At 41.7% G+C, this 21,970-nt stretch overlaps 1 protein-coding gene across 1 annotated transcript in view; it reads right to left on the reverse strand.

Annotated features, from left to right (window-relative positions):
• Positions 1-1,040: 1,040 nt before the first annotated feature.
• Positions 1,041-21,970, reverse strand: part of LOC111976974 (teashirt homolog 2-like) — a 45,483-nt gene continuing 24,553 nt past the window's right edge. Inside the window, exon 2 of the mRNA XM_024006187.2 lies at positions 1,041-4,803. Coding sequence (XP_023861955.1) covers positions 1,739-4,803 — 3,065 coding nt within the window. The 3' untranslated portion in view covers positions 1,041-1,738. The remainder of the gene's footprint in view (positions 4,804-21,970) is intronic.

Genomic DNA, 21,970 nt, shown 5'->3' on the forward strand with positions numbered 1-21,970 from the left:
CTTGTGGAATATTTGTTTAGCTCATGGTCACATATACTTATCTTTTACTTATAGAKTATATCTTCTCTGTACAGTAGCAATACATAGCCAATGTGACACTGACTTATTAAACCAAATTCAGGTAAGAAACAATCCTGCTGCATTGATGACAGCATTTTATTTTTGCTAAGCCTATGCCTAATGTGGATCCCTTGCTCAGAGAGCCAAACATTTGTATATGCTTTGAATAATTATGTTTCCCCACATGCAATATTGCAGTGAATTTCTATAGACATTTCAAAAAGGATAAAACAACTCAAGCCAAATTGTGTAATTCTAAATGATTACAGCTGCAGCAGTACTGAGGCATATCTCCTTTTTAATAAGCCACTTCAATCTCACATTTAATTTCCATTAATAAACACAAAAGATCTGACTATTGCAATCAGTGTTTCACTATGTTCCACCCATACCTTAGCCTCAATTTAAAATAAGTTGCTACTCTACAACATAATGGCTCGACAGACGAATCAGAGGATCCATTGGTGGGGCCAGACATTAAATAATTTATAGCTTTAATCTGTTCACTGAGGTGTGTGGTCTATGAGAGTAATTATACATGCAAGGAGAAATTATATCTGAATATATTTAACTGCATTAGGAGTCATCTGATGAACAATTGAGATTGCCTGCTCATTTCCAACAATAGAGGGCAAGTTGGTGTCACAGTATTCAAATCACCATAGCGCCCATGTGCTCTTTCTCCATTTGACATCAAATGTCAGTCGCCTGTTATAAAACCTATTTGATGGGTGGTGAAGGGTGGTGGTAATTGATGGACTTGATTGCTTGAAAAACAATTGATTCATTGTGTAAAATGTCTATGAATTTAGCAGGCAATTATTTGTATAGCTGRGAAATAAGAGAGCAAAAGGAAATGTTTAATTGCTATGAAGAACACAGTCACTCCCAACCACACGTTGGTCTATGCATATATTGTTAATCTATTTCAGGAGACATACAGGAGATTCGTGCAAACTTAAAATGAACACAGGCTGGTAGCAAATGTTAAGTCTTTATTTCAGTTGGTAAAAAAGATGCAGGTATCATTTGTCTCACTGTCATCCTTTTAACATGAAACACTAATCATTTTTTTGTCTTCGTTTTTTTGGTGTCTTTTACATGTGAGACATCCTTGTTTCCAACCTGTCTAAATGTGTTGGGTTCATGTACAGAATCTGAGCCTAAACTGGTGATTTAACATTTATTAAAGTGCTTTTCTGTTCTATCATTGCAACACAAAACATTTTTACATAGCAATATACTGTACAGTTCAGTAAATGTGTTAACATGTGTCTGGCTACCTGTTTAAAAAACTGCATATTTATGCAGGTATCATTGGAGTTAAAAATTACAATTTACCCATTACTTTGTCTTTGAAATAATACAACTGAAACTTGACATATCATACAAATAAATAGTAGTCATAGCCATAGCTATTGCATGCAAACATCAGCAATTGTGTTTCAAGCATTAATACATTTCATTACTGGTGATGCATTTGAGCAGGGTGCAAAGGTATAAGTTGGTGTATTATTTAACATTTTAGGGTTTAGTCTAGCCAGTGTGTCCATGTCATCTTCAATTAAATGTTTTCAATCATTATGCATACTACACAATGCTACTGGAAATATGGTTGAAATATCTGACCCGTGTTTTAAAAATCAATAACAAAACATTTAGCAAAAATGAACAACTCCTACTCTTTGTCCATTTCCACATATTGTGAATGGTTCTCAGGGGATTTGCTGTGAGTTTTACTCAAATGGAGTTTAACCGCATGGTTACTAGCAAATGTCCTACAGCACAGCTTACATTTGAACTTAGCGTCAACGTCCTCCTCAGTGACTAGCGTCTCTGTTGCCCGGAAACTGAGAGCCTTAGACAGTTCTGGCTTCTCTACCTTCGTCTGATGTTCGATAGGCAGTTCGCACATATCTTTGATTTGGAACCCTAGGTGTGATTCCAGGTGGGAGATGAAGGCTGGTGGTGTCCTGAACTGGGAAGCACAGTCATTGCAGTAGAAGATCGGATGGCCAGTGTCCATGCTCTTCAGAAACTTGGTTCCCCCTGTTTTCCTAAGTTGGTATTTCACATTGGCCAACCAATGGCTGATGGTTGTCATGGACAGTCCAGTAAACTTGGAGATGTGCATTCGTTCCTGAGGACCAAGATCTGAGAGTAAGTACTTGCCCTCAGAAGTCAGAAAGAGGCTGGAGGCGAACTGGGCTTGGAGGATGAGAAGATGCCGGGGGTTCCAGTTCGACTGCCTTCCCTTACGCTTGTGAACCGAGTATACCTCAGCCGACACATCCTCAAAGCGTCTCACGTCTGTTTCCAGTTTCATGGTGGGTATCCTCGATGGCATGGATGATTTTGGTGTGGTGGCTTTAGGAAGAACCTTGACCATGTCAGCAATGTCAGACAGAGCGTGTTTCTGTGGCATTGGAGCAGATGGCCGTAGATGTGATGAACTTGGCTTGTTAGGTTTATATTTTGTCAGGTCTATTGGCTGATCATTGCCAGTAAACAAAAAGGCATTGTTAACTCTGTTCCTAGCAGGAGTAGCCTGCACCACTGCTGGTTTCTCCATACTCCGGTTGAGTTCAGCGAATATAGATTGAGAGCAAGCAGAGAGTTGACTGTTTTCAGATCTTGAATTGGTGGGCTTATTTGCTTTACCCAAATGATTGTTCAGAACTGACTGCAGTGCACTTAGAGGGTTTATGCACAGTATTTCTGGGGTGTCATTGACAAGCTCTGAAGTAGCGCTTCGTCCATTGCTGGCAGGAGGGCTTGGTGTCTTGCCTCTGTCTGAGAAATCTGGGCTCAACTTCCCTTTGATCGCATCACTCCCTTCATTCAGACAGTCTGCTTCAAGCTTTGAAGAGGTAGAGAAATTGTCCTGACAATCGCTGTCATCATTCTCCACCAGATCAAACTTAATATTCTGACTTTCTTTACCATCGCTAATGCCAACCTTTTCTTTTTTGATGTCCGCATTTTGATGCTGTTGTTGTCCCTTCTGAGTTTCAACTCCCACAGCACCCTGAAGAAACTTCCCCTTTGGGGCGATCGATCTGAGCTTGTGGTTGAATGTCTGCTTTAGCTGAATAGGGGGAGACGCTGAGAAGGGATTGCTGCTCTTGATGATCCCAGAGAGTTGATAGGCAGCATGGATACTGGGGTAGGCACTCCAACTGGGGGTCCCAGTCTGAGCCTTGTTGATTGCAGAGGCCACTGTGTTGGCTAAAGACTTGAGGATATCCCCTCCTCCACCTGATGATCCCTGCTGCTCCAGATCCTCCTCGCGGAGATATGGATATTTAAATGCCCCTTCCCCTGCCTTTTGATCCTTACTCTCATCCTTGTCATCCTTCACTTGACTTTCTTCAATTTTGTCCAATGTGCCTTCCCTCTGGTTATCTTTCTCACTGTCCCCTGGGGAAGCAGTTATTGGAGACACTTTATCACCTTCAGTTTCATTAGCAAGAGGCTCAGCTAATACCTGCATCTTCTCTATAACCAAGGGATCCAGAGCTAACTGTTTCCCCTTCTTAGAGGCTGAGTTTGTAACTTTTATGAAATGTCCAGTGACCATCATATGAGTGGTGAGCTGTTGCAGGGTATCATGTGAGCTCCCACACTCCATGCATTTCAGAATCTGAGACTTGCATGTCTCAAACTGCCAAGTGTAGCTAGCCCCATTCTGATAACCATAACGATTACTGTTAGCATTTGAAATAGCTGCGGACCGTTGGGCCTCGCTGTAACCAGCTAACCCTGTGGTAGAATCAGGAGAACAAGGTCTATTGGCTTCGTAGGCCCGTTTCTTTGCTGGTGGCAGTAATTTGGGTGAGAGTACTGGGATTGGTTCTTTCAAAGGCACTTTTTGGTAATGCTTTGTTTTTATCATATGGACACTCAAGTCCTGAAGGGATTCAAAAGAATGGCCACAGAACATACATTTCAGAACTTTCTGTGCATCGTCTTTCCCTTCCATGTCTTGCAAATTTCTTTTTCTTGATTTGGAGGACGTGGAGGCATTGCTTGGTTTGCCGTGGTTGTTGTCCTGGTAATGTCCGCTCTTGTTCATGTGCACTGTTAAATCCACAATAGAGTCGTAGGCAGCACTGCAGTCCTTACACTTGAATCGACTTGCTCCTGTGAACCCCGTCCCACCTGCTTTGCTGCTCTGTCTGTAGAGGTGGACCGAGCTGAAGAGGTTGGGTTTGTACACAGGCCTTGGGGATTGTGTTTGCTGGAAGGTTTTGGAGAGTGCATCCTGGTGCCAGTCAAATTCACTCTTGGTGCTCCCATTGGTGCTGTCACAGTTGGCTTTGCTGGGTGTTTTGCCAATTTTCAAGTCCATCCCAATCCCTGTCCAGTAGGAATCTGAGAGAAAGTTAGCATACGCAGCCCTCATTCTCTCCAGACTGCTGTGCATGTCATCCTTGTGTTTTGAACCGCTGCTCTCCTCGACTTTCTGACTTTCAGGTGGTGAGGCCATTTTGAAGTCTGAGAGCGAGAGTCTATCGCTGGCGTCGCTAAGGCGTGACTCCAACTCGGCCTCTTGATTGGAAAGGACACTGACGGGGGAATTCTGGTTGCTGTAGCTGTTACTGCTTTTGTTGTCCATCTCTTTGTCCTCTGAGGCCTTGGGACTCGTCTTCTCAGAACCCTCTTCTTCAGTTGGAGTGTCATTCTCTCTGTCATCCTCAGGGATGGTCTCTTGCATGATGCCATCTTCATCAGGCTCATATACTAACAGAGAGGGAGAGAGAAGAGATTCAATTTAGTGACCATTTCTTATTACTCTGTACAAGTCTGCTAATAATAGTAAGAAATCGCCATTGGGAGAAGGAAATGATTTGCCTTGCAATCATTACAGGGCATTTGAAATAGTTCCAATGTAAAACATGCAAGCTATTTTTGAAAAACTGGAAAATCCACACAATGCTGCACAATGCAGGCCAGAGCTACTTGAGAGGATCAACGATATGGACGGACATAATGCCTGTACTAACAAACTGCTGGTGGTCAAACAGCTCCTTGTGATTCACGGCGGGCCATTGACTTAGTGCTGTGTCAAAGGTTTCCCTGCCTCATGTTGAGATGTTTACAACAATCGTTTGACCAATGACTGACAAAATGCAATTGATTTCTCCTGGGGTTTTACTAAGTGTTTTTGCAAATGGCCTATTCCAAAGTGATGAGTGTCTCCAAACTGCAATGAAAAAATGTAAGCTTTCTCTCTTGGATAATATTTTGCCATGCGTGGATCTACCAGATTGTGTTGCAGCAAATTACACAGACATAGATAGTCTAATATCCCACAAGTGTTCTATTAATACATTAAAAAGCTTGAGCCTTGCAAAATGAGAGGGGTTTACTTCAATTTCATATTTTTTGGGGCTAAAATATATAATTTCTCCATTTAAGTGGTCACAGAGTGTCTGTAACAAAGTACTTCATTTGTGTTGACAGACAAATGTAAACGCTTTATGCTAAATAAAACCTAAATATGGCTAATTATTAACAAATTATATTGTTAATCACAGCAAAGAAACAGTAATATGTTTGAAAATGGATTTACTTAGTATAACTAGTACATTATCTAAAATACTGAGAGATTACTGGCAACCTGTCACTTCGTTATATTGCCCTTGACAGTCTCGTAAACAGCAATTATCTATTTCATTATTCACCTGTTCGTTCACACTCATAGGGCACAAATGCTATTACATCAATTAAGTGATAATTAAACAACAGTATTTTTAAATCAGTAACCATCATCTAATTTGTATTACTTGTGATACAGCATATTAGGATATTTTTAAGAGGTTGGTGGATATGTTAGTCAAAAGGTAATATCAGCAAAACTATAATCAACACAATACAATCAAAATATTCTCTGTTGATTAAGTTGCCTCTTAAATGTTGCCAATCCACAATATGGATACACAGAACACATCAACAGCAGTCACAACACTTTCGAAGAGACATCTTACAGTATATGCAGTTTGTCAGCTTTGTCATATATACTGAACAAAAATATAAACGCAACATGTAAAGTGTTGGTCCCATGTTTCATGAGGTGAAATAAAAGATCCCAGAAATGTTCCATACGCACACAAAAAATGTGTTTATATCCCTGTTAGTGAGCATTTCTCCTTTGCCAACATAATCTACCCACCTGTCAGATGTGGCATATCAAGAAGCTGAACAAACTGCATGATCATTACACAGGTGTACCTTGTGCTGGGGACAATAAAAGGCCACTCTAAAATGTGCAGTTTTGTCACATAAAACTATGCCACAGATGTCTCAAGTTTTCAGGGAGCGTGCAATTGGCATCCTGACTGCAGGAATGTCCACCAGAGCTGTTTCCAGATACTTGAATGTTAATTTCTCTACCATAAACTGCCACCAACACTATTTTAGAGAATTTATCAGTACCTCCAACCAGCCTCACAACTACAGACCATGTGTAACCAGTCCAGGCCAGGACCTCCACATCTAGCTTCCTCACCTGCGGGATCGTCTGAGACCAGCCACCCGGACAGCTGATTAAACTGAGGAGTATTTCTGTCTGTAATAAAGCCCTTTTGTAGGGAAAACCTAATTCTAATTGGCTGGCCTGGCTCCCCAGTGGGCGGGCCTTGCAAGTGGGTGCAAGGCCCGCCCGTGGCTGAGCCCCTGCCCAGTCATGTGAAATCAATAGATTAGCGTCTAATTTATTTATTTAAATTGAACTGTTGCATGTTGTGTTTATATTTTTGTTCAGTATATAATCCGTTATGTCCTCTTCGAATTCATGTTCGAAAATGTGCATTTTGGGAGAAGTTATGGCAGATGTGCTTTTAGTTAAGTATAAATAGGACACAATGGCCTTGTCCAGGCACTTATGCATTTCATGTGGGTAATATTTTTTATTTTGAGTTAGGGGCACTCTATGGAGTGGAATGTTGAATGTAAGTAGCACTCAGTACACTGGGTCGGCCCATAGAATGTAGAATGTCATCCTCCTTCGCATTCTGAAAATAAGCCTTTTCTATCAATATTTCACAAGTGCCGCAGGAGAAACCCTGGAGGTGAACTCCTTGCCAGCTAATGGATGAAGATGGAGATGGGACTCAGCCTTTCAAAACAAACATGCAGAATGGGGCCTTTGTGAACAAGGAGCCATGCAGCACACCAGAGGTTCCCCAATGCGCTGTGACCCTGATCTACCGCAGGAGAGATTTCTGGATTGGCCAACCGAGATCGTTGATGGTCTCAAAAACACCCTCTTCCCCCTCTTCCAGGGTGAAGAGGGAGTGAGTTTTGCCAGAGTACAGAGACATGTTTTATTGATAGTTTTATATATAGTTTTCAGTGAAAAACGAGAATACTATCGGCTATGACAAGCTTCTAGTTTATGTCTTCTCTTTTGAAAGTCTTGAGAGAGACTATGGACAGAAGTCAATGTAGCATAGCTTTTTTGCCAAGTTCAAATTATTGTAGAACCTTTTATTTCTGTCTTCCATAACTGAACATTGACTGATAAAATGTGCATTATCAAGTCAAGTTTCAAGGAGGTTGTCAAGCATGGTCCTATGGACAATCAATGGAGTAATGATGCCCTACCGTATAACTAAGTTTCCCACGACAAACGTGCATGTTCATGATTCTGTAAAATATCCATCCATATGTAACATTTACATTTGAATGATTATTTGAGGCGGTAATACAGTATACTGGTGACATATTGCAGATATAGCTAAACTGATTTTCTTCTTCATGGGATACTTTATGGAAATAGCAAGCTCTTATAACTAATTAATGGTTTAGGAATTAGCATGAATAAATATTTAACTAAGAGACACTCCGCAATCATACAGCAATGGAGCATGCGGACACACATCCAATAAATTGTTATTTCATGGCAATTAGATGATACGATTTACCATGTTCAAGTAGCTTTATCTACCCTGCCATAGAGCACTATGAAATCCAGTATTGCTATACAAACAAAAAGTTAATCAAGATAATGTAATTTTATTTTTGATTGGTGTTGACTAAATGCACACATTATGATACAGATTATCACCTGCAGTTTATTAAATAATAATTATACAATTATACAAAAAATGTTTCCCCAATAAATGGTTTGACTGACAAGACTGACAGGCATATATCCACAGAAATTGCCATATAACATTAGCATAATCACTCATTATACTATGGATATATTTCCAGATGACATTGACACAATTAACAGCAATTCCTGCCATTTTGCCCCTTAGATCAGAAGCTCTATACATCTAAAGGCACCATTAAACTTTGGCAGGGGTCACTCCACCCACACGTCTACTTCCACTACGCACACTATTCACCACTCCAGTTTGCCAACCCTTGGTTGATGCCAAGGAGCATGACTCTTCAATGCAAGATCAAATGCAAGGGCAGAGACATTGTGTAAGCTAGGGCCAGTCTACAAGACCTCATCTCTGACATGAAGAGAATACATGTGTAGCAATAGAACATTGGAATATCCTACACTAGCAATAGATTGTCAACATAATTCCTGTAGTTATAGAATTATAACTGTCAAAATACCAGACGTAATACTACAAGTACATTTTATGATAATTTTTATGACTTTTATTCATTATTCCTAAACTTCAAATTAAGCCTACTGACCAAATGTTGTGACTTTAGTATGTTAAAGGCAGCATTCAGTTCAACTAGGCTTACAAAATAAGAGGGCTGGCACGCCAGGAGTGAGATTTAGCATGTCATAAACCCCTGTAAAGCCTCCAATCTGTGTCACTACAAATGTATATCTTCAGACAGGAGTATGCAGAGGTGAAAAAACCTAGGGTGTCCATCATAAATCAGCTACTTGAAGTGATAATAACACTAATCCGTTTGAACAAACTCCTGGCACAACAAGGCCTGAATATCCAGGAGTGGCAGCCGGTTTGGGAGTCAAGTGCAATTTTACTCAATGTTGAGAGCACAGCTAACTGAATGGGCAGTGGTAGTAGTAGTATAATAAATCATGTTCTCATACTTACAGGAATTATTTGTTTTCTGTTAAAGCTATACTGAATGGACAACAATACTAAACATTTTCAAATGTACCACTAAATCCTTACGTTTTTCCTTCAATCTACTCTCAACACAGGACAATCAGAGTGCAGAAATGTGTCAGTATGTTTCCCCAGTAACAGTATTCAATGTCCACTATTAGCCTGCTATTAACTTTTGTAATGGCAAAGATATCAACATTTATCCCATGGAAGGTCAACATTTCCCTTATTAAAGTGACAAGGCAATGTGAGTGAGCAGCCTGAGGGGGTTAGCTAATGGACAGCTTGCTTGTAATACCCTGCGATACTCTGAATATCCCAGGAAATACTATCTCACAGAAGATTGGGTAATTCATATCTGCAAGTGCCAGGTCTGCATGTCTGTGCCACTTTCCCCAACTGGTCTCCGGTTGTCTCAAGCTACAGTTTTCCCTGCTCGCAAATCAATATCTCTTTTTACTTCTCATTGATTGCCTGGCGGTGGACTGACCTAAGCAGGACTGTTATGACATTTCTAGATTTCCCCCTGTCCTTGGAACAATCAATTACACGCACATTGCAATCAAAACCTCTTTGCAAAATGAACCTGCTCCGTGACATTTTCATCTCCCGGATTTATGCCATGCTAGAAAAGAAAAACGAAAAGAAGAAAAAAAACACAGCAAGCCCGTCCGTCTACGGTGTCCCACATAAGAACGTAGCTTCTACACGTTAACAAGCAGGTCAGGCAAGCGAAGCAATCCACAGACATCTCTCAGCCTGCTAGAGTCCAATCTTCACCCCAACCTCTGGAAGATATATGTTGTCGATATACTCGTAAATGAGCCTTCTAATTTGCTGTCACCATAGATTTTTACTATATTTTTTATTTATTTATTTATTTCACCTTTATTTAACCAGTAGGCAAGTTGAGAACACGTTCTCATTTACAATTGCGACCTGGCCAAGATAAAGCAAGCAGTTCGACACATACAACAACACAGAGTTACACATGGAGTAAAACAAAACATACAGTCAATAATACAGTAGAAAAATAAAGTCTATATACAATGTGAGCAAGTGAGGTGAGATAAGGGAGGTAAAGGCAAAAAAAAAAGCCATGGTGGCGAAGTAAATACAATATAGCAAGTAAAAACACTGGAATGGTTGATTTGCAGTGGAAGAATGTGCAAAGTAGAGATAGAAATAATGGGGTGCAAAAGGAGCAAAATAAATAAATACAGTAGGGAAAGAGGTAGTTGTTTGGGCTAAATTATAGATGGGCTATGTACAGGTGCAGTAATCTATGAGCTGCTCTGACAGCTGGTGCTTAAAGCTAGTGAGGGAGATAAGTGTTTCCAGTTTCAGAGATTTTTGTAGTTCGTTCCAGTCATTGGCAGCAGAGAACTGGAAGGAGAGGCGGCCAAAGGAAGAATTGGTTTTGGGGGTGACCAGAGAGGTATACCTGCCTATATGATTAAAGTAAGTAAGGTATGTTGTAGGTTGCTTTTCAGAATCCTATAGAGCTGGAGAGCTCAGAAGTTTGGAGGGAGACACACTACTCAAAACGAGTCTGTGGGGGGCCAAACACACTGTACTTTAATCTTGATCAAAGATCTACTAAAACTATACTTTTGTTGTTGACGTCATACTGTCTGCAAGATGGCTACGCACTTACCAGGGTTTCCGTTAGGAAAATGTGGTGCCGGACATTTACCGCAGCACTTTAATTTACCGGACATTTGAGAAATGTACTAGACCCATATGTATTGGGTGCGTAACCTGATTATGGCGTCCACCCACGGTGCTCAGAACAACACAAATCACATTTAGAATATGGTCATTCATATTAACAGAACATGCAAGTTGATGATGCAACGATGTGAGGTCTTTCTTACCGAATTCTGATGCTCACTTTGAAGGTGTTAGAATGACTGTCCAGATTTACTTTTCCTCAGCCAACAAGACACGAAACGAACAGCAAAATCAGCCTATGTCAGTCTACTATCCCCCATAGTAGAAACGTTTACCTATTCTATTGGTCAGCTTGTCAAGAAAGATATAGCCTGTTCCAAACAGACTTTGAGACAGTTGTGGGCCGATAGATCCCAAATTCATACAACCAGTAGGCCTAGGCAACATAAAGAGTCTGATGCAACAAATCAGAACATTTAGCATAAAATGTTGATAAACTATTAGTTCTTCATATTACAAGCGAAGCAACGTGCGCAAAGCAGTAGGCTACACGCGAATATTCGTTCAATAATGTAATTACTGGGAAAACCCTGTTGTCAAAAGCGCATTGCACATGCAAGCGGTTTCATGTGACAGAGATAAAAATATCTGTTATATATTCAGAGAGAGGAGAGATCTAATATGCAACAACTAACTAGCATTGGTTGCTAATATGACTAGGATTGTGCCTTTGGCTACTGGACAATGAAAGAAAGTTGATATGAAATCATTTCCTCCATGGATATGATTTTGGCTAGGCTACTTTGAAGCAAGGTAAGACATGCCTCATAATATGTGGTGAAACATTCAGGTTTCAAACAGTTAAATATGTTTTCAAAATGCATACTGCATCCAGCTCATTGCAAAGTGGTGTGTAATGTACTAAAGAAGCTTGTCTTCTACTGCCTATGCATTTGATGTTTAAGATACTGTAGCAGCAGCTCTCGTGCTGTCCGGCTAACGGAAACCCTGACACTTACAAGGTTAGTCATCATTTTGTACAGTATTAACTTCTGCTGGATGCACAAGGCAATCATAAAACTATCTGAGCCCAACATGCCAGAGATGTAATATTTGACAGAGATGTCAGTTAGGTAAAGTCAGGTGTTACAGTACGCTGTTTATCAAGATCAATCTGAGAGCAGGATACATGGCTGACATTGCATGAGTTAATTCTTAACTGATCACATACCGTAACATTGTTGTAAAGCAGTGAACTCTGTAAATACTTTCCTTCATTGTTTCAAGTCAAGATAGAAGACAAATACTCCCTCAAGTGAAGGATACTGTCTATAAAATAAGGAAATAATAATTGAACTTACAGTAAGTTATTGTCTCTTATTAATTATTACTGGAAGGTAATACGAAATATATAAAAAACACTTATCTTTATTATTTAATTGTGAATTCAGTAGGCCTAAATATGACCTTTCTCACCACCTAGCCTAATGTGTTAAGCGTTTCCTCATGACCCCAGCTGGTTTATATAGTGAGATACAATACGTCAACCCCACAGTCATWGATATACCCAGAACAACACTGTTATGTTACCAACAACCATAAGATGCAGTCATACAGTGGTTTAAATGCTGTAAAAMGAGTTTAAAAACCTATCTACCTTTCCACAAAGTGGTTATGTTAAGATCTCTCTGAGGGTACTGCCGCAGTGCAAAACCATACGACTCAGAGATTAGTGTTAATTTTTGTATGCATGAAAGGGATGTTACTTAAAGCGCATTACCTACTTCACTAAACAGGGGCTATTCATGCAGATAAATGCCTTGCTTTCATACACCCGCACATTAAATATTTAATAGTCTAATATACTCAAATAGAGAACCTTACCATTTCAAACCAGACAACATGGACAATGTGAAGAAAGGCAGACTGTGAATTTTGCTTAAGGCAGCAGGATGTACTGGGAAGGACTCATACCCAGATTAATATGATAGGATCACAGATATGACACCATATCCTACCATCTGGCTGTTCATTTGGGCAAAAGTGATCACAATAATTATGGCAATTAATCAAAGAATGTTTTTTTTCACAAACCAACATTCTGTTCATTAATGACGGTAAAAACTACTTGAAAACGTGACTCTACAACCTTGATAGCAGCCTCTTTTATAATGTCTATAACACATCACAACCCTAACATGCTGACCGCACTGCTCGCGTCGCGTTCGCGAGCGTTTCAAAATAAATGTACACATACATGTTATTCAATCATTGCACCCACACCGCTCGTGCGCGTCAACGAGCGTCTGCGTGGCCAGGTGCTAAAATAGAACGCGCTGCAAGTCCCGCCTCTCCCATCTCCTCATTGGTTTTTAGGAACATATACCCACGTGAGTGATTGAAAGATGAACTGAGGTCCACACTCCATTGCAGTTGGTGGTGGTAATGCACCTTAAAGTTCGTTGCCAACTGCAATATAAAGTCCAAAAAAGAAGGAGGAAAGATTACTAGAAACAAACTCGGTTTACCCCTTTATCTGTGGATTAATTGTCGGAGTAGAGGCCCTTGTGCATTTCAGGTAAAATAACAACCCAATGTTTAGATCTCAGGAAATATTGGCTAGCATCAGCAAGCTAGCTAGCTAGCTAAATTGCCATAAATGTTTAATGCTTTTTCGACCTGTCCCCAAATTAATATAATTGGTTCAGAGTTCGGTTTGATATTTCAACCTGCGTGTACTGATCGCGTCTGGTGTTGGCGGACAAAATCAACATGCATGCTATGGCACACGCGGACGCACGCGAGCGAGCATTCTGGTCAGCATGTAAGACGGCTGTGTTACAATGCTGTAAGAGAAAAATAGTAGCAAGATTTTATTTGGAGATTTTATCTTTTAGATTTTGGGATTTTCATGTTACAAAATACAAATGCTCGTATTTGCTAGTGTGTCCCTGTCTCTCCATCGATATTAATCACAATTCTTACTTAGTCACATCAAGCTGTGGCTGCCATCCTACAGTAGCTCCAGGAGTCCCGTCCCTCCCTCCATGATGTCACTGAGCGATGCTGCTCTTTTTGATGCCTGGCTGCTAGAAGCTTCTGCTCCAAGACGCATCACTCGGCCCGCTGCCTAATTGGAAGTGAGCGGCGGGAGAGCATCCCAATCTGCACTCCAGCACCTAAGTCATCATTTTGAGCGTGCCACAGTGCTACCGCCAGCCGCCATGCCGCCTGCCTGCCACCGCCACACAGGCAGTACTATTGCTTCATGTTGCATCTCACCAGAAGAGGGGGGCCACCTTTTCAGGGCTCTCAGGTTTTACACCCCTTCCCAAAAAACATGGATGGAACCACGTGAATATTGCCTCAATGGCAGTGGCACTGCTCTCCAAGTTCAAGGATTTTAGTTTCTGGCAAATGCTAAATATCCTTTCTTAGAAAAAAGAAAACTACATTTAATTATGAACAGAAAAAAATGTCAACATAAACTCAGCAAAAAAAGAAACGTCCCTTTTTCAGGACCCTGTCTTTCAAAGATAATTCGTAAAAATCWAAATAACTTCACAGATCTTCATTGTAAAGGGTTTAAACACTGTTTCCCATGCTTGTTCAATGAACCATAAACAATTAATGAACATGCACCTGTGGAACGGTTGTTAAGACACTAACAGCTTAGACGGTAGGCAATTAAGGTCACAGTTATGAAAACTTAGGACATTAAAGAGGCCTTTCTACTGACTCTGAAAAACACCAAAAGAAAGATGCCCAGGGTCGCTGCTCATCTGCGTGAACGTGCCTTAGGCATGCTGCAAGGAAGCATGAGGACTGCAGATGTGGCCAGGGCAATACATTGCAATGTCCGTACTGTGAGACGCCTAAGTCAGCGCTACAGGGAGACAGGACGGACAGCTGATTGTCCTCGCAGTGGCAGACCACATGTAACAACACCTGCACAGGATCGGTACATACAAACATCACACCTGCGGGACAGGTACAGGATGGCAATAACAACTGCCCGAGTTACATCAGGAACGCACAATCCCTCCATCAGTGCTCAGACTGTCTCTGAGAGAGGCCGGACTGACGGCTTGTAGGCCTGTTGTAAGGCAGGTCCTCACCAGACATCACCGGCAACAGCGTCGCCTATGGGCACAAACCCACCGTCTCTGGACCAGAAAGGACTGGCAAAAAAGTGCTCTTCACTGACGAATCGCGGTTTTGTCTCACCAGGGGTGATGGTCGGATTCGCGATTATCGTCGATGGAATGAGCGTTACACCGAGGCCTGTACTCTGGAGCGGGATCGATTTGGAGGTGGAGGGTCCGTCATGATCTGGGGCGCTGTGTTACAGCATCATCAGACTGAGCTTGTTGTCATTGCATGCAATCTCAACTCTGTGCGTTACAGGGAAGACATCCTCTTCCCTCATGTGGTACCCTTCCTGCAGGCTCATCCTGTCATGACCCTCCAGCATGACAATGCCACCAGCGATACTGCTCGTTCTGTGTGTGATTTCCTGCAAGACAGGAATGTCAGTGTTCTGCCATGGCCAGCGAAGAGTCCGGATCTCAATCCCATTGAGCACGTCTGGGACCTGTTGGGTCGGAGGGTGAGGGCTAGGGCCATTCCCACCAGAAATGTCCGGGAACTTGCGGATGCCTTGGTGGAAGAGTGGGGTAACATCTCACAGCAAGGACTGGCAAATCTGGTGCAGTCCACGAGGAGGAGATGCACTGCAGTACTTAATGCAGCTGGTGGCCACACAAGATACTGACTGTTACTTTTGATTTCAACCCCCCCTTTGTTCAGGGACACATTATTCAATTTCTGTTAGTCACATGTCTGTGGAACTTGTTCAGTTTATGTTTCAGTTGCTGAATCTTGTTATGTTCATACAAATATTTACACATGTTAAGTTTGCTGAAAATAAACGCAGTTGACAGTGAGAGGACGTTTCTTTTTTTGCTGAGTTTAATTATTGAGCTGCATTTAAATTGACTTAAAAAACAACTACATTTGTATTTGAGAAAGGGAGAGAGCTGCTGCCCAGTCCAGCCCAGTGCTGCAGCTTTCTACGTTCTCTGTCACTTGGTTTTTGAAGAGCTTGTGACATGGCTCTCCAGGAGCGACATGATGAGGTCTGATGGTTCCTTTCTGCAGAATAGCAGTTTACCCCTCATTCACCCTTATCAGAGAGAGAACCCATCATCTTAATGTACGCCACTCATCCAACCCTCGCATATTGGAGCTGACCAGTCAAGCAAACAGGGAGGAACTAATAAAAGACCATCTTGCTTCGGTTCAAATTTCCCTGATTGAATGTCAGTCAGGAATGTTTGCGTGGCTTGGCAGGCAGGCAAGCAGGGTAGGGGAAAGTGGGCCATCGTTTAAAGGACCACTGCCTCGTACAGATTAGGCCTTTGTTCAAAGCTTTTATGAGCCACTGGCTGATAGGAGGAGGATGTGACAATCTATTCTACACTTGTCTGATTGGACTGGGAGTTTATGATGCCCAGCAGTTCTACCACATACAAACTCATTAAAAGGTCCACAATAATTTAACCAGGTCATTTGATTGCAAATGTCTTTTTATATATGTGGATATATTTTCATTCTACACAGAGGAGTTGGTTTGAATCCTTTTGGAATATGTTCCAAAATGAAATCAATTCAATTATATTTTGTCCATTTCTATATGATGTGTACAGTGATACAGTGTGTTTTCTCAATAACATATATCATATCAGAGAGTATTCAACATGTGATAATACAATACCAAATAAAAAGGCCGGTGTTGGTTCATCTCACTCCAGACATACAATGCATTCGGAAAGTATTCAGACCCCTTGACTTTTTCCACATTTTGTTACGTTACAGCCTTATTCTAAAATGTTTCAAATTTGGGGGTTTTCTCATCAATTTACACACAATACACCATATTAACAAAGCAAAGAATTTTTGAAATGTTTGCAAATGTATTTATTTTTAATAAAAAATGTATATCACATTTACATAAACATTCAGACCCTTTACTCAGTACTTTGTTGAAGCACCTTTGGCAGCGATTACAGCCTCAAGTCTTCTTGGGTATGACGCTACAATCTTGGCAGACCTGTATTTGAGAAGTTTCTTCCATTTTTCTCTGCAGATCCTCTCAAGCTCTGTGAGGTTGGAATGGGAGCTATTTTCAGGTCTCTCCAGAGATGTTTGATCGGGTTCAAGTCTGGGCTCTGGCTGGGCCACTCAAGGACATTCAGAGACTTGTCCCGAAGCCACTCCTGTGTTGTCTTGGCTGTGTGCTTAGGGTCGTTGTCCTGCTGGAAGAAGAACCTTCACCCCAGTCTGAGGACCTGAGCGCTCTGGAGCAGGTTTTCATCAAGGATCTCTCTCTACTTTGCTCTGTTCATCTTTCCCTCGATCCTGACTAGTCTCCCAGTCCCTGCTGCTGAAAAACATCCCCACAGCATGATGCTGCCACCACCATGCTTCACCGTAGGGATGGTGCCAGGTTTCATCCAGACGTGACACTTGGCATTCATGCCAAAGAGTTTAATCTTGGCTTCATCAGACCAGAGAATCTTGTTTCTCATTGTCTGAGAGCCCTTTAGGTGCTTTTTGGCAAACTCCAAGCGGGCTGTAATGTGCCTTTTACTGAGGAGTGGCTTCAGTCTGGCCATTGGACAATAAAGTCCTGATTGGTGGAGTACTACAAAGATAGTTGTTCTTCTGGAAGGTTCTCCCATCTCTACAGAGGAACTCTGGAGCTCTGTCAGAGTGACCATCGGGTTTTTGGTCACCTCCCTGACCAAGGCCCTTCTCCCCCGATTGCTCAGTTTGGCCGTGCGGCCAACTTTTTCCATTTAAGAATGATGGAGGCCACTGTGTTCTTGGGGACCTTCAGTGCTACAGATATTTTTTGGTACCCTTACCCAGATCTGTGCCTTGACACAATCCTGTCTCGGAGCTCTACGGACAATTCCTTCGACCTGATGGCTTYGTTTTTGCTCTGACATGCACTGTCAACTGTGGGACCTTTATATAGACAGGTGTGTACCTTTCCAAATCATGTCCACAGGTGGACTCCAATCAAGTTGTAGAAACATCTCAAGGTTGATCAATGGGAACAGGATGCACCTGAGCTCAATTTCAAGTCTCGTAGCAAAGGGTCTGAATACTTATGTAAATCAGGTATTTCTGTTATTATGTTTAAAACATTTGCAAAAAAATTGAAAAGCCTGTTTTCGCTTTGTCATTATGTGGTATTGTGTGTAGAATGATGAGGATTTTTTATTTTATTTAATCAATTTTAGAATAAGGCTGTAACTTAAKTAAATGTGGAAAAAGTGAGGGGATTTGAATACTTTCCGAATGGACTGTAGGACACTCGCTGTTACATTTCCTCTTCTCCCTGAGATAAGTCACAGTCACAGTTACAGCATCATGAACTTTACATGAGCCAAAAAACTGGCCATCAACAACAGCAGACCTCAGTCAAGGTCAAGCCTAGCCTGATGAATCTGATACTGCAGCTGCCTGGACAAGAGTGCGTATTCTATTAAAACAATCTGCATTTCACTAACTCTCCCTCCCTTCTCTGACTCTCTATGGATCCTTCATTATATTCTGGATGGGATCCAACCTAGGCATTCCCTTATACAAGCAGTTTTCAGCAAAGGGAGGCATTTTTTATATTTTTTTATATTCTAAATTCATTAATAGTGGATTGTTTTTAATGAAGGGAAAAAGTGTCAATGAGGCTACACAGTAAATTTGCAACAGAAGCGTGGTACTGTCAGATGGTTTCTTGTGGGACCAAAGGCTGTTTCATGGCAAGCGTAAAGGGGAGAAGCAGACCCGCCAAACCTGCAGCAGCTCTGGGGGACGAGACGAGCTAAAAGGTAAGAAAGGCAGAAATGCTTCAGAAACACTCAGCCTCCCTCCCGTTCATTTTAAAGGCAAATTTGTTGTCAAATGTCCTCTTGCAAAATGATTAGGGCCTGCTGTTTTTCTGAAAAGCGTAAACTTTGGGATTTGCCTGGCGCTGCATTGTCACTTTGACAGCCCGTTCTGAGAACAATGGCTGCCCAAATAGTGAAATGTGTTGGCACCCAATCACTGAAAGTTTCCTCTCAATACAGGCTGGCTTCTTTCTGCTGTTTGTGGATATTCGGGAGCATTGATATCTAGATGTTGATTAGAATGAAAAAAGAAATACGCCAGTGAATTGAAGCTCCCTGAGGAGGAACATCAGCTATTGTTGAGAGATTGACAGTCACTCCATTGAGTCAATGTTTCAGTTCATAAAAACCTATTTCTATAGGAGCTGCTTAAAGAGTACATTGTTGGAGTGTACGCCTCGGTTTGTAAATCAGTAACATTTAAAGTAAAGCAATATCATTTAGTGGTAGGGGCCTACCACTAAAACTGTTTTCACTACAAAAAAAACTGTACATACCATAACCTTGTAACCCTGGCTACATTATTTTAGGATGATATTATTTTAGGTTGTTTGATTTCTAGAGTTCAGTAATATTTGTATGTAACCGAGTGAGAAAAAAAATCGCTTATAGTTTAGATGTGAGCAGTGGAACTAACAGCCAAATACATATGGAAAATCTGACTAGGCTACGTTTATTATTACATGCATATAGAGGTGTTCCAATAATATTTCCATTGCAAAGTTAGTAAACCTACAACAACACAAATGTTGTCTTTGCGCTATATCCTCATTTACTCTGAGCTTCTCAGCAGTGACATTTCTGTGGTGTTCAACCGTAATGGAGGAGGAGGAGGAGGAGGAGGAGGAGCTGCCTGCCTGCCTGACGAGTGCAGGGCCTTTTTTATTCATTGGTTAATTTATTGAAAAGAAGGTAGGCGGATGGACGAGGCAGTGGAACGGAACCGATACCCCGTGTGGCTGTAGCTTTTGAACTGAGGAAGAGGGAGGGAGGGAGGAAGGAAAAGGAGGGATGGAAGGAGGAGAAAAAATAAGGTTGAGAGGAAGGCGGAGACCAGAGCAACAGAGGAACGTTAATGGAAATGAGTGACAGGCTTTCAGGATGATTTACAACGGGTGGCGCGSCGGCAGAGCCGGAACTTGATGGATGATCCTGAAAGACGGAGACGAACCATAAATCATGTCTTTGAATCATTGACAGAGATAAAGGAGAAGGAGGAGAAGCGATGGCATTGACGTTCATTCTTCCAATAATGTACATTGACGAGTTACACTACGGAGCCTTAATTAAAAAGTGAACACGGCGGGTCCTCTCTCTCCCCCTCTCCTTCCCCTCCCTCGTTCTACTCCTCTATCCTCCCTTCTTCCCTCTCTCTCTCTCTCTCTGTGGCGATATCAATGGTAATTAAAGATGTAGTAGCATCCCTGTCCCCTCTCCCTGCTCCTGTCCCGTATAGCCGCTTCCTCCGGCTTCCCAAAGCACAGCGGACAGATTAGATAAGTGCACTGCTTAAAGATAATGTCACTCCTCAACAATATCAAGGAGGTCCTACTCCATTTGTTTTCACGTGTGCAAACAGACCCGGCAACACACACTGAGAAAAACATACAGCGGGCCTACACACCTACACAGTGATAATAGCGTGGAGGTACACACTAACATTTTATTTGTCACATGCGCCGAATACAACAAGGTGTAGACCTTATAGTGAAATGCCTACTTACAAGCCCTTAAAAAACGGCATTGTTGGTTAAGTAAGAAAACAGTTGCAATTTAAAAAAAATAAATAACACAATAGAATAACAATAACGAGGTCATCTATGTACAGGGGGTACCYAGTCAATGTGCGGGGGTACAGGTTAGTCGAGGTGATTGAGGTAATATGTACATGTAGGTAGGGGTAAAGTGACTATGCATAGACAATAAACAGCGAGTAACAGCAGCGTTATAAAGGGTGTGAATGCAAATAGTCTGGATAGCCACTCGATTAACTGTTCAGCAGTCTTATGGCTTGGGGGTAGAAGATATTAAGGAGCCTTTTAGACCTATACTTGGCACTCCGGTACCGCTTGCCGTGRGGTAGCAGAGAGAACAGTCTATGACTTGGGTGGCTGAATTTTTAGGGCCTTCCTCTGACACCGCCTGGTATAGAGGTCCCGGGTGGCATGACGTATTTGGGGAAAAAAGCTGATTTAATAGAGTAATAAACGTCAGTTCAGTCTTTGACCACAGGGATTGGCTCAATGGAAGAAAACAAAGCTAGAAGAACCCTGGAGTAGCAGTGAGGCTGAATGAGTGCCATTCCACATCAGCTGAGCTCTGTTAAAGTGTACACAATGGAGCACCGAGGTGAAAGTAATCCTAAACATCTGTCGTATGTGTCCTACAAGCGCACACTGTTTGTTCAAGTTTTAGGAAAGGTATTAGCAAGCCGAGGAAAGAGAGGGACATATCAATTCATGCACTAGTTTCAGGGATTRAGAATGCAGACGACATCTGCTGTGCGTTGTGTCACTGCTCAGGCAAACAAAATGGAGATGACTGCTCTAGTAATGCTAACACTTAGATTTTTGGAAGATTAACAGCAAAGGGATTCTCTACATCTCTGTTTGTTTATGGATGCTTTAACACACTGTGACATCAAGTAGTGCCCCGGGGCATTACCGTGTGGGTTGTTGCGTGTGCGCGGCCTACATGGTGATTATGTAGKAGGCCTGGTGGACTGTCCTAAGTGTCCTATATTCGATGGGGGCAGTTGGGATGTATACTGGGTGTGGGGATATTCACCGATGTTGCCGAAGGACAGACAAAGCACTCTCACTCCAGCTGGGAAAATCTATTTTGGCAGGCTAAAATGGAAATGAAGACACAATGGCCATCTAGAGTTGAAAAGCTGTGACAGTAGAAGTCATATTGGTGACTACTGTGAATATAGTATACACAAGCTCACATGCACATTGACACACACAGCTTTTCAAACACAGTAGTAATCATTTTCAGGTGGGATTTGACATTGTATATCAATCATGTTTGATCCAACAACGGAATCAAGAGAGTTTGATGGACAACAGAAGTAATTGCTTGTCATTCATCTGTTTCAGTTTTCCTTTCTCTGTTTTCTTATTGTAGTCCCAGCTCATATTCTTTTTTTTTTCAAATTCAAGCCACTGAGGGAGATCTCAGAAGTCAAACAAATAGCATATCTCCTACAAATAAAAATAA

The sequence above is a fragment of the Salvelinus sp. IW2-2015 genome, linkage group LG17 (genome assembly GCF_002910315.2).
Source record: "Salvelinus sp. IW2-2015 linkage group LG17, ASM291031v2, whole genome shotgun sequence".
NCBI lineage: Eukaryota > Metazoa > Chordata > Actinopteri > Salmoniformes > Salmonidae > Salvelinus > Salvelinus sp. IW2-2015.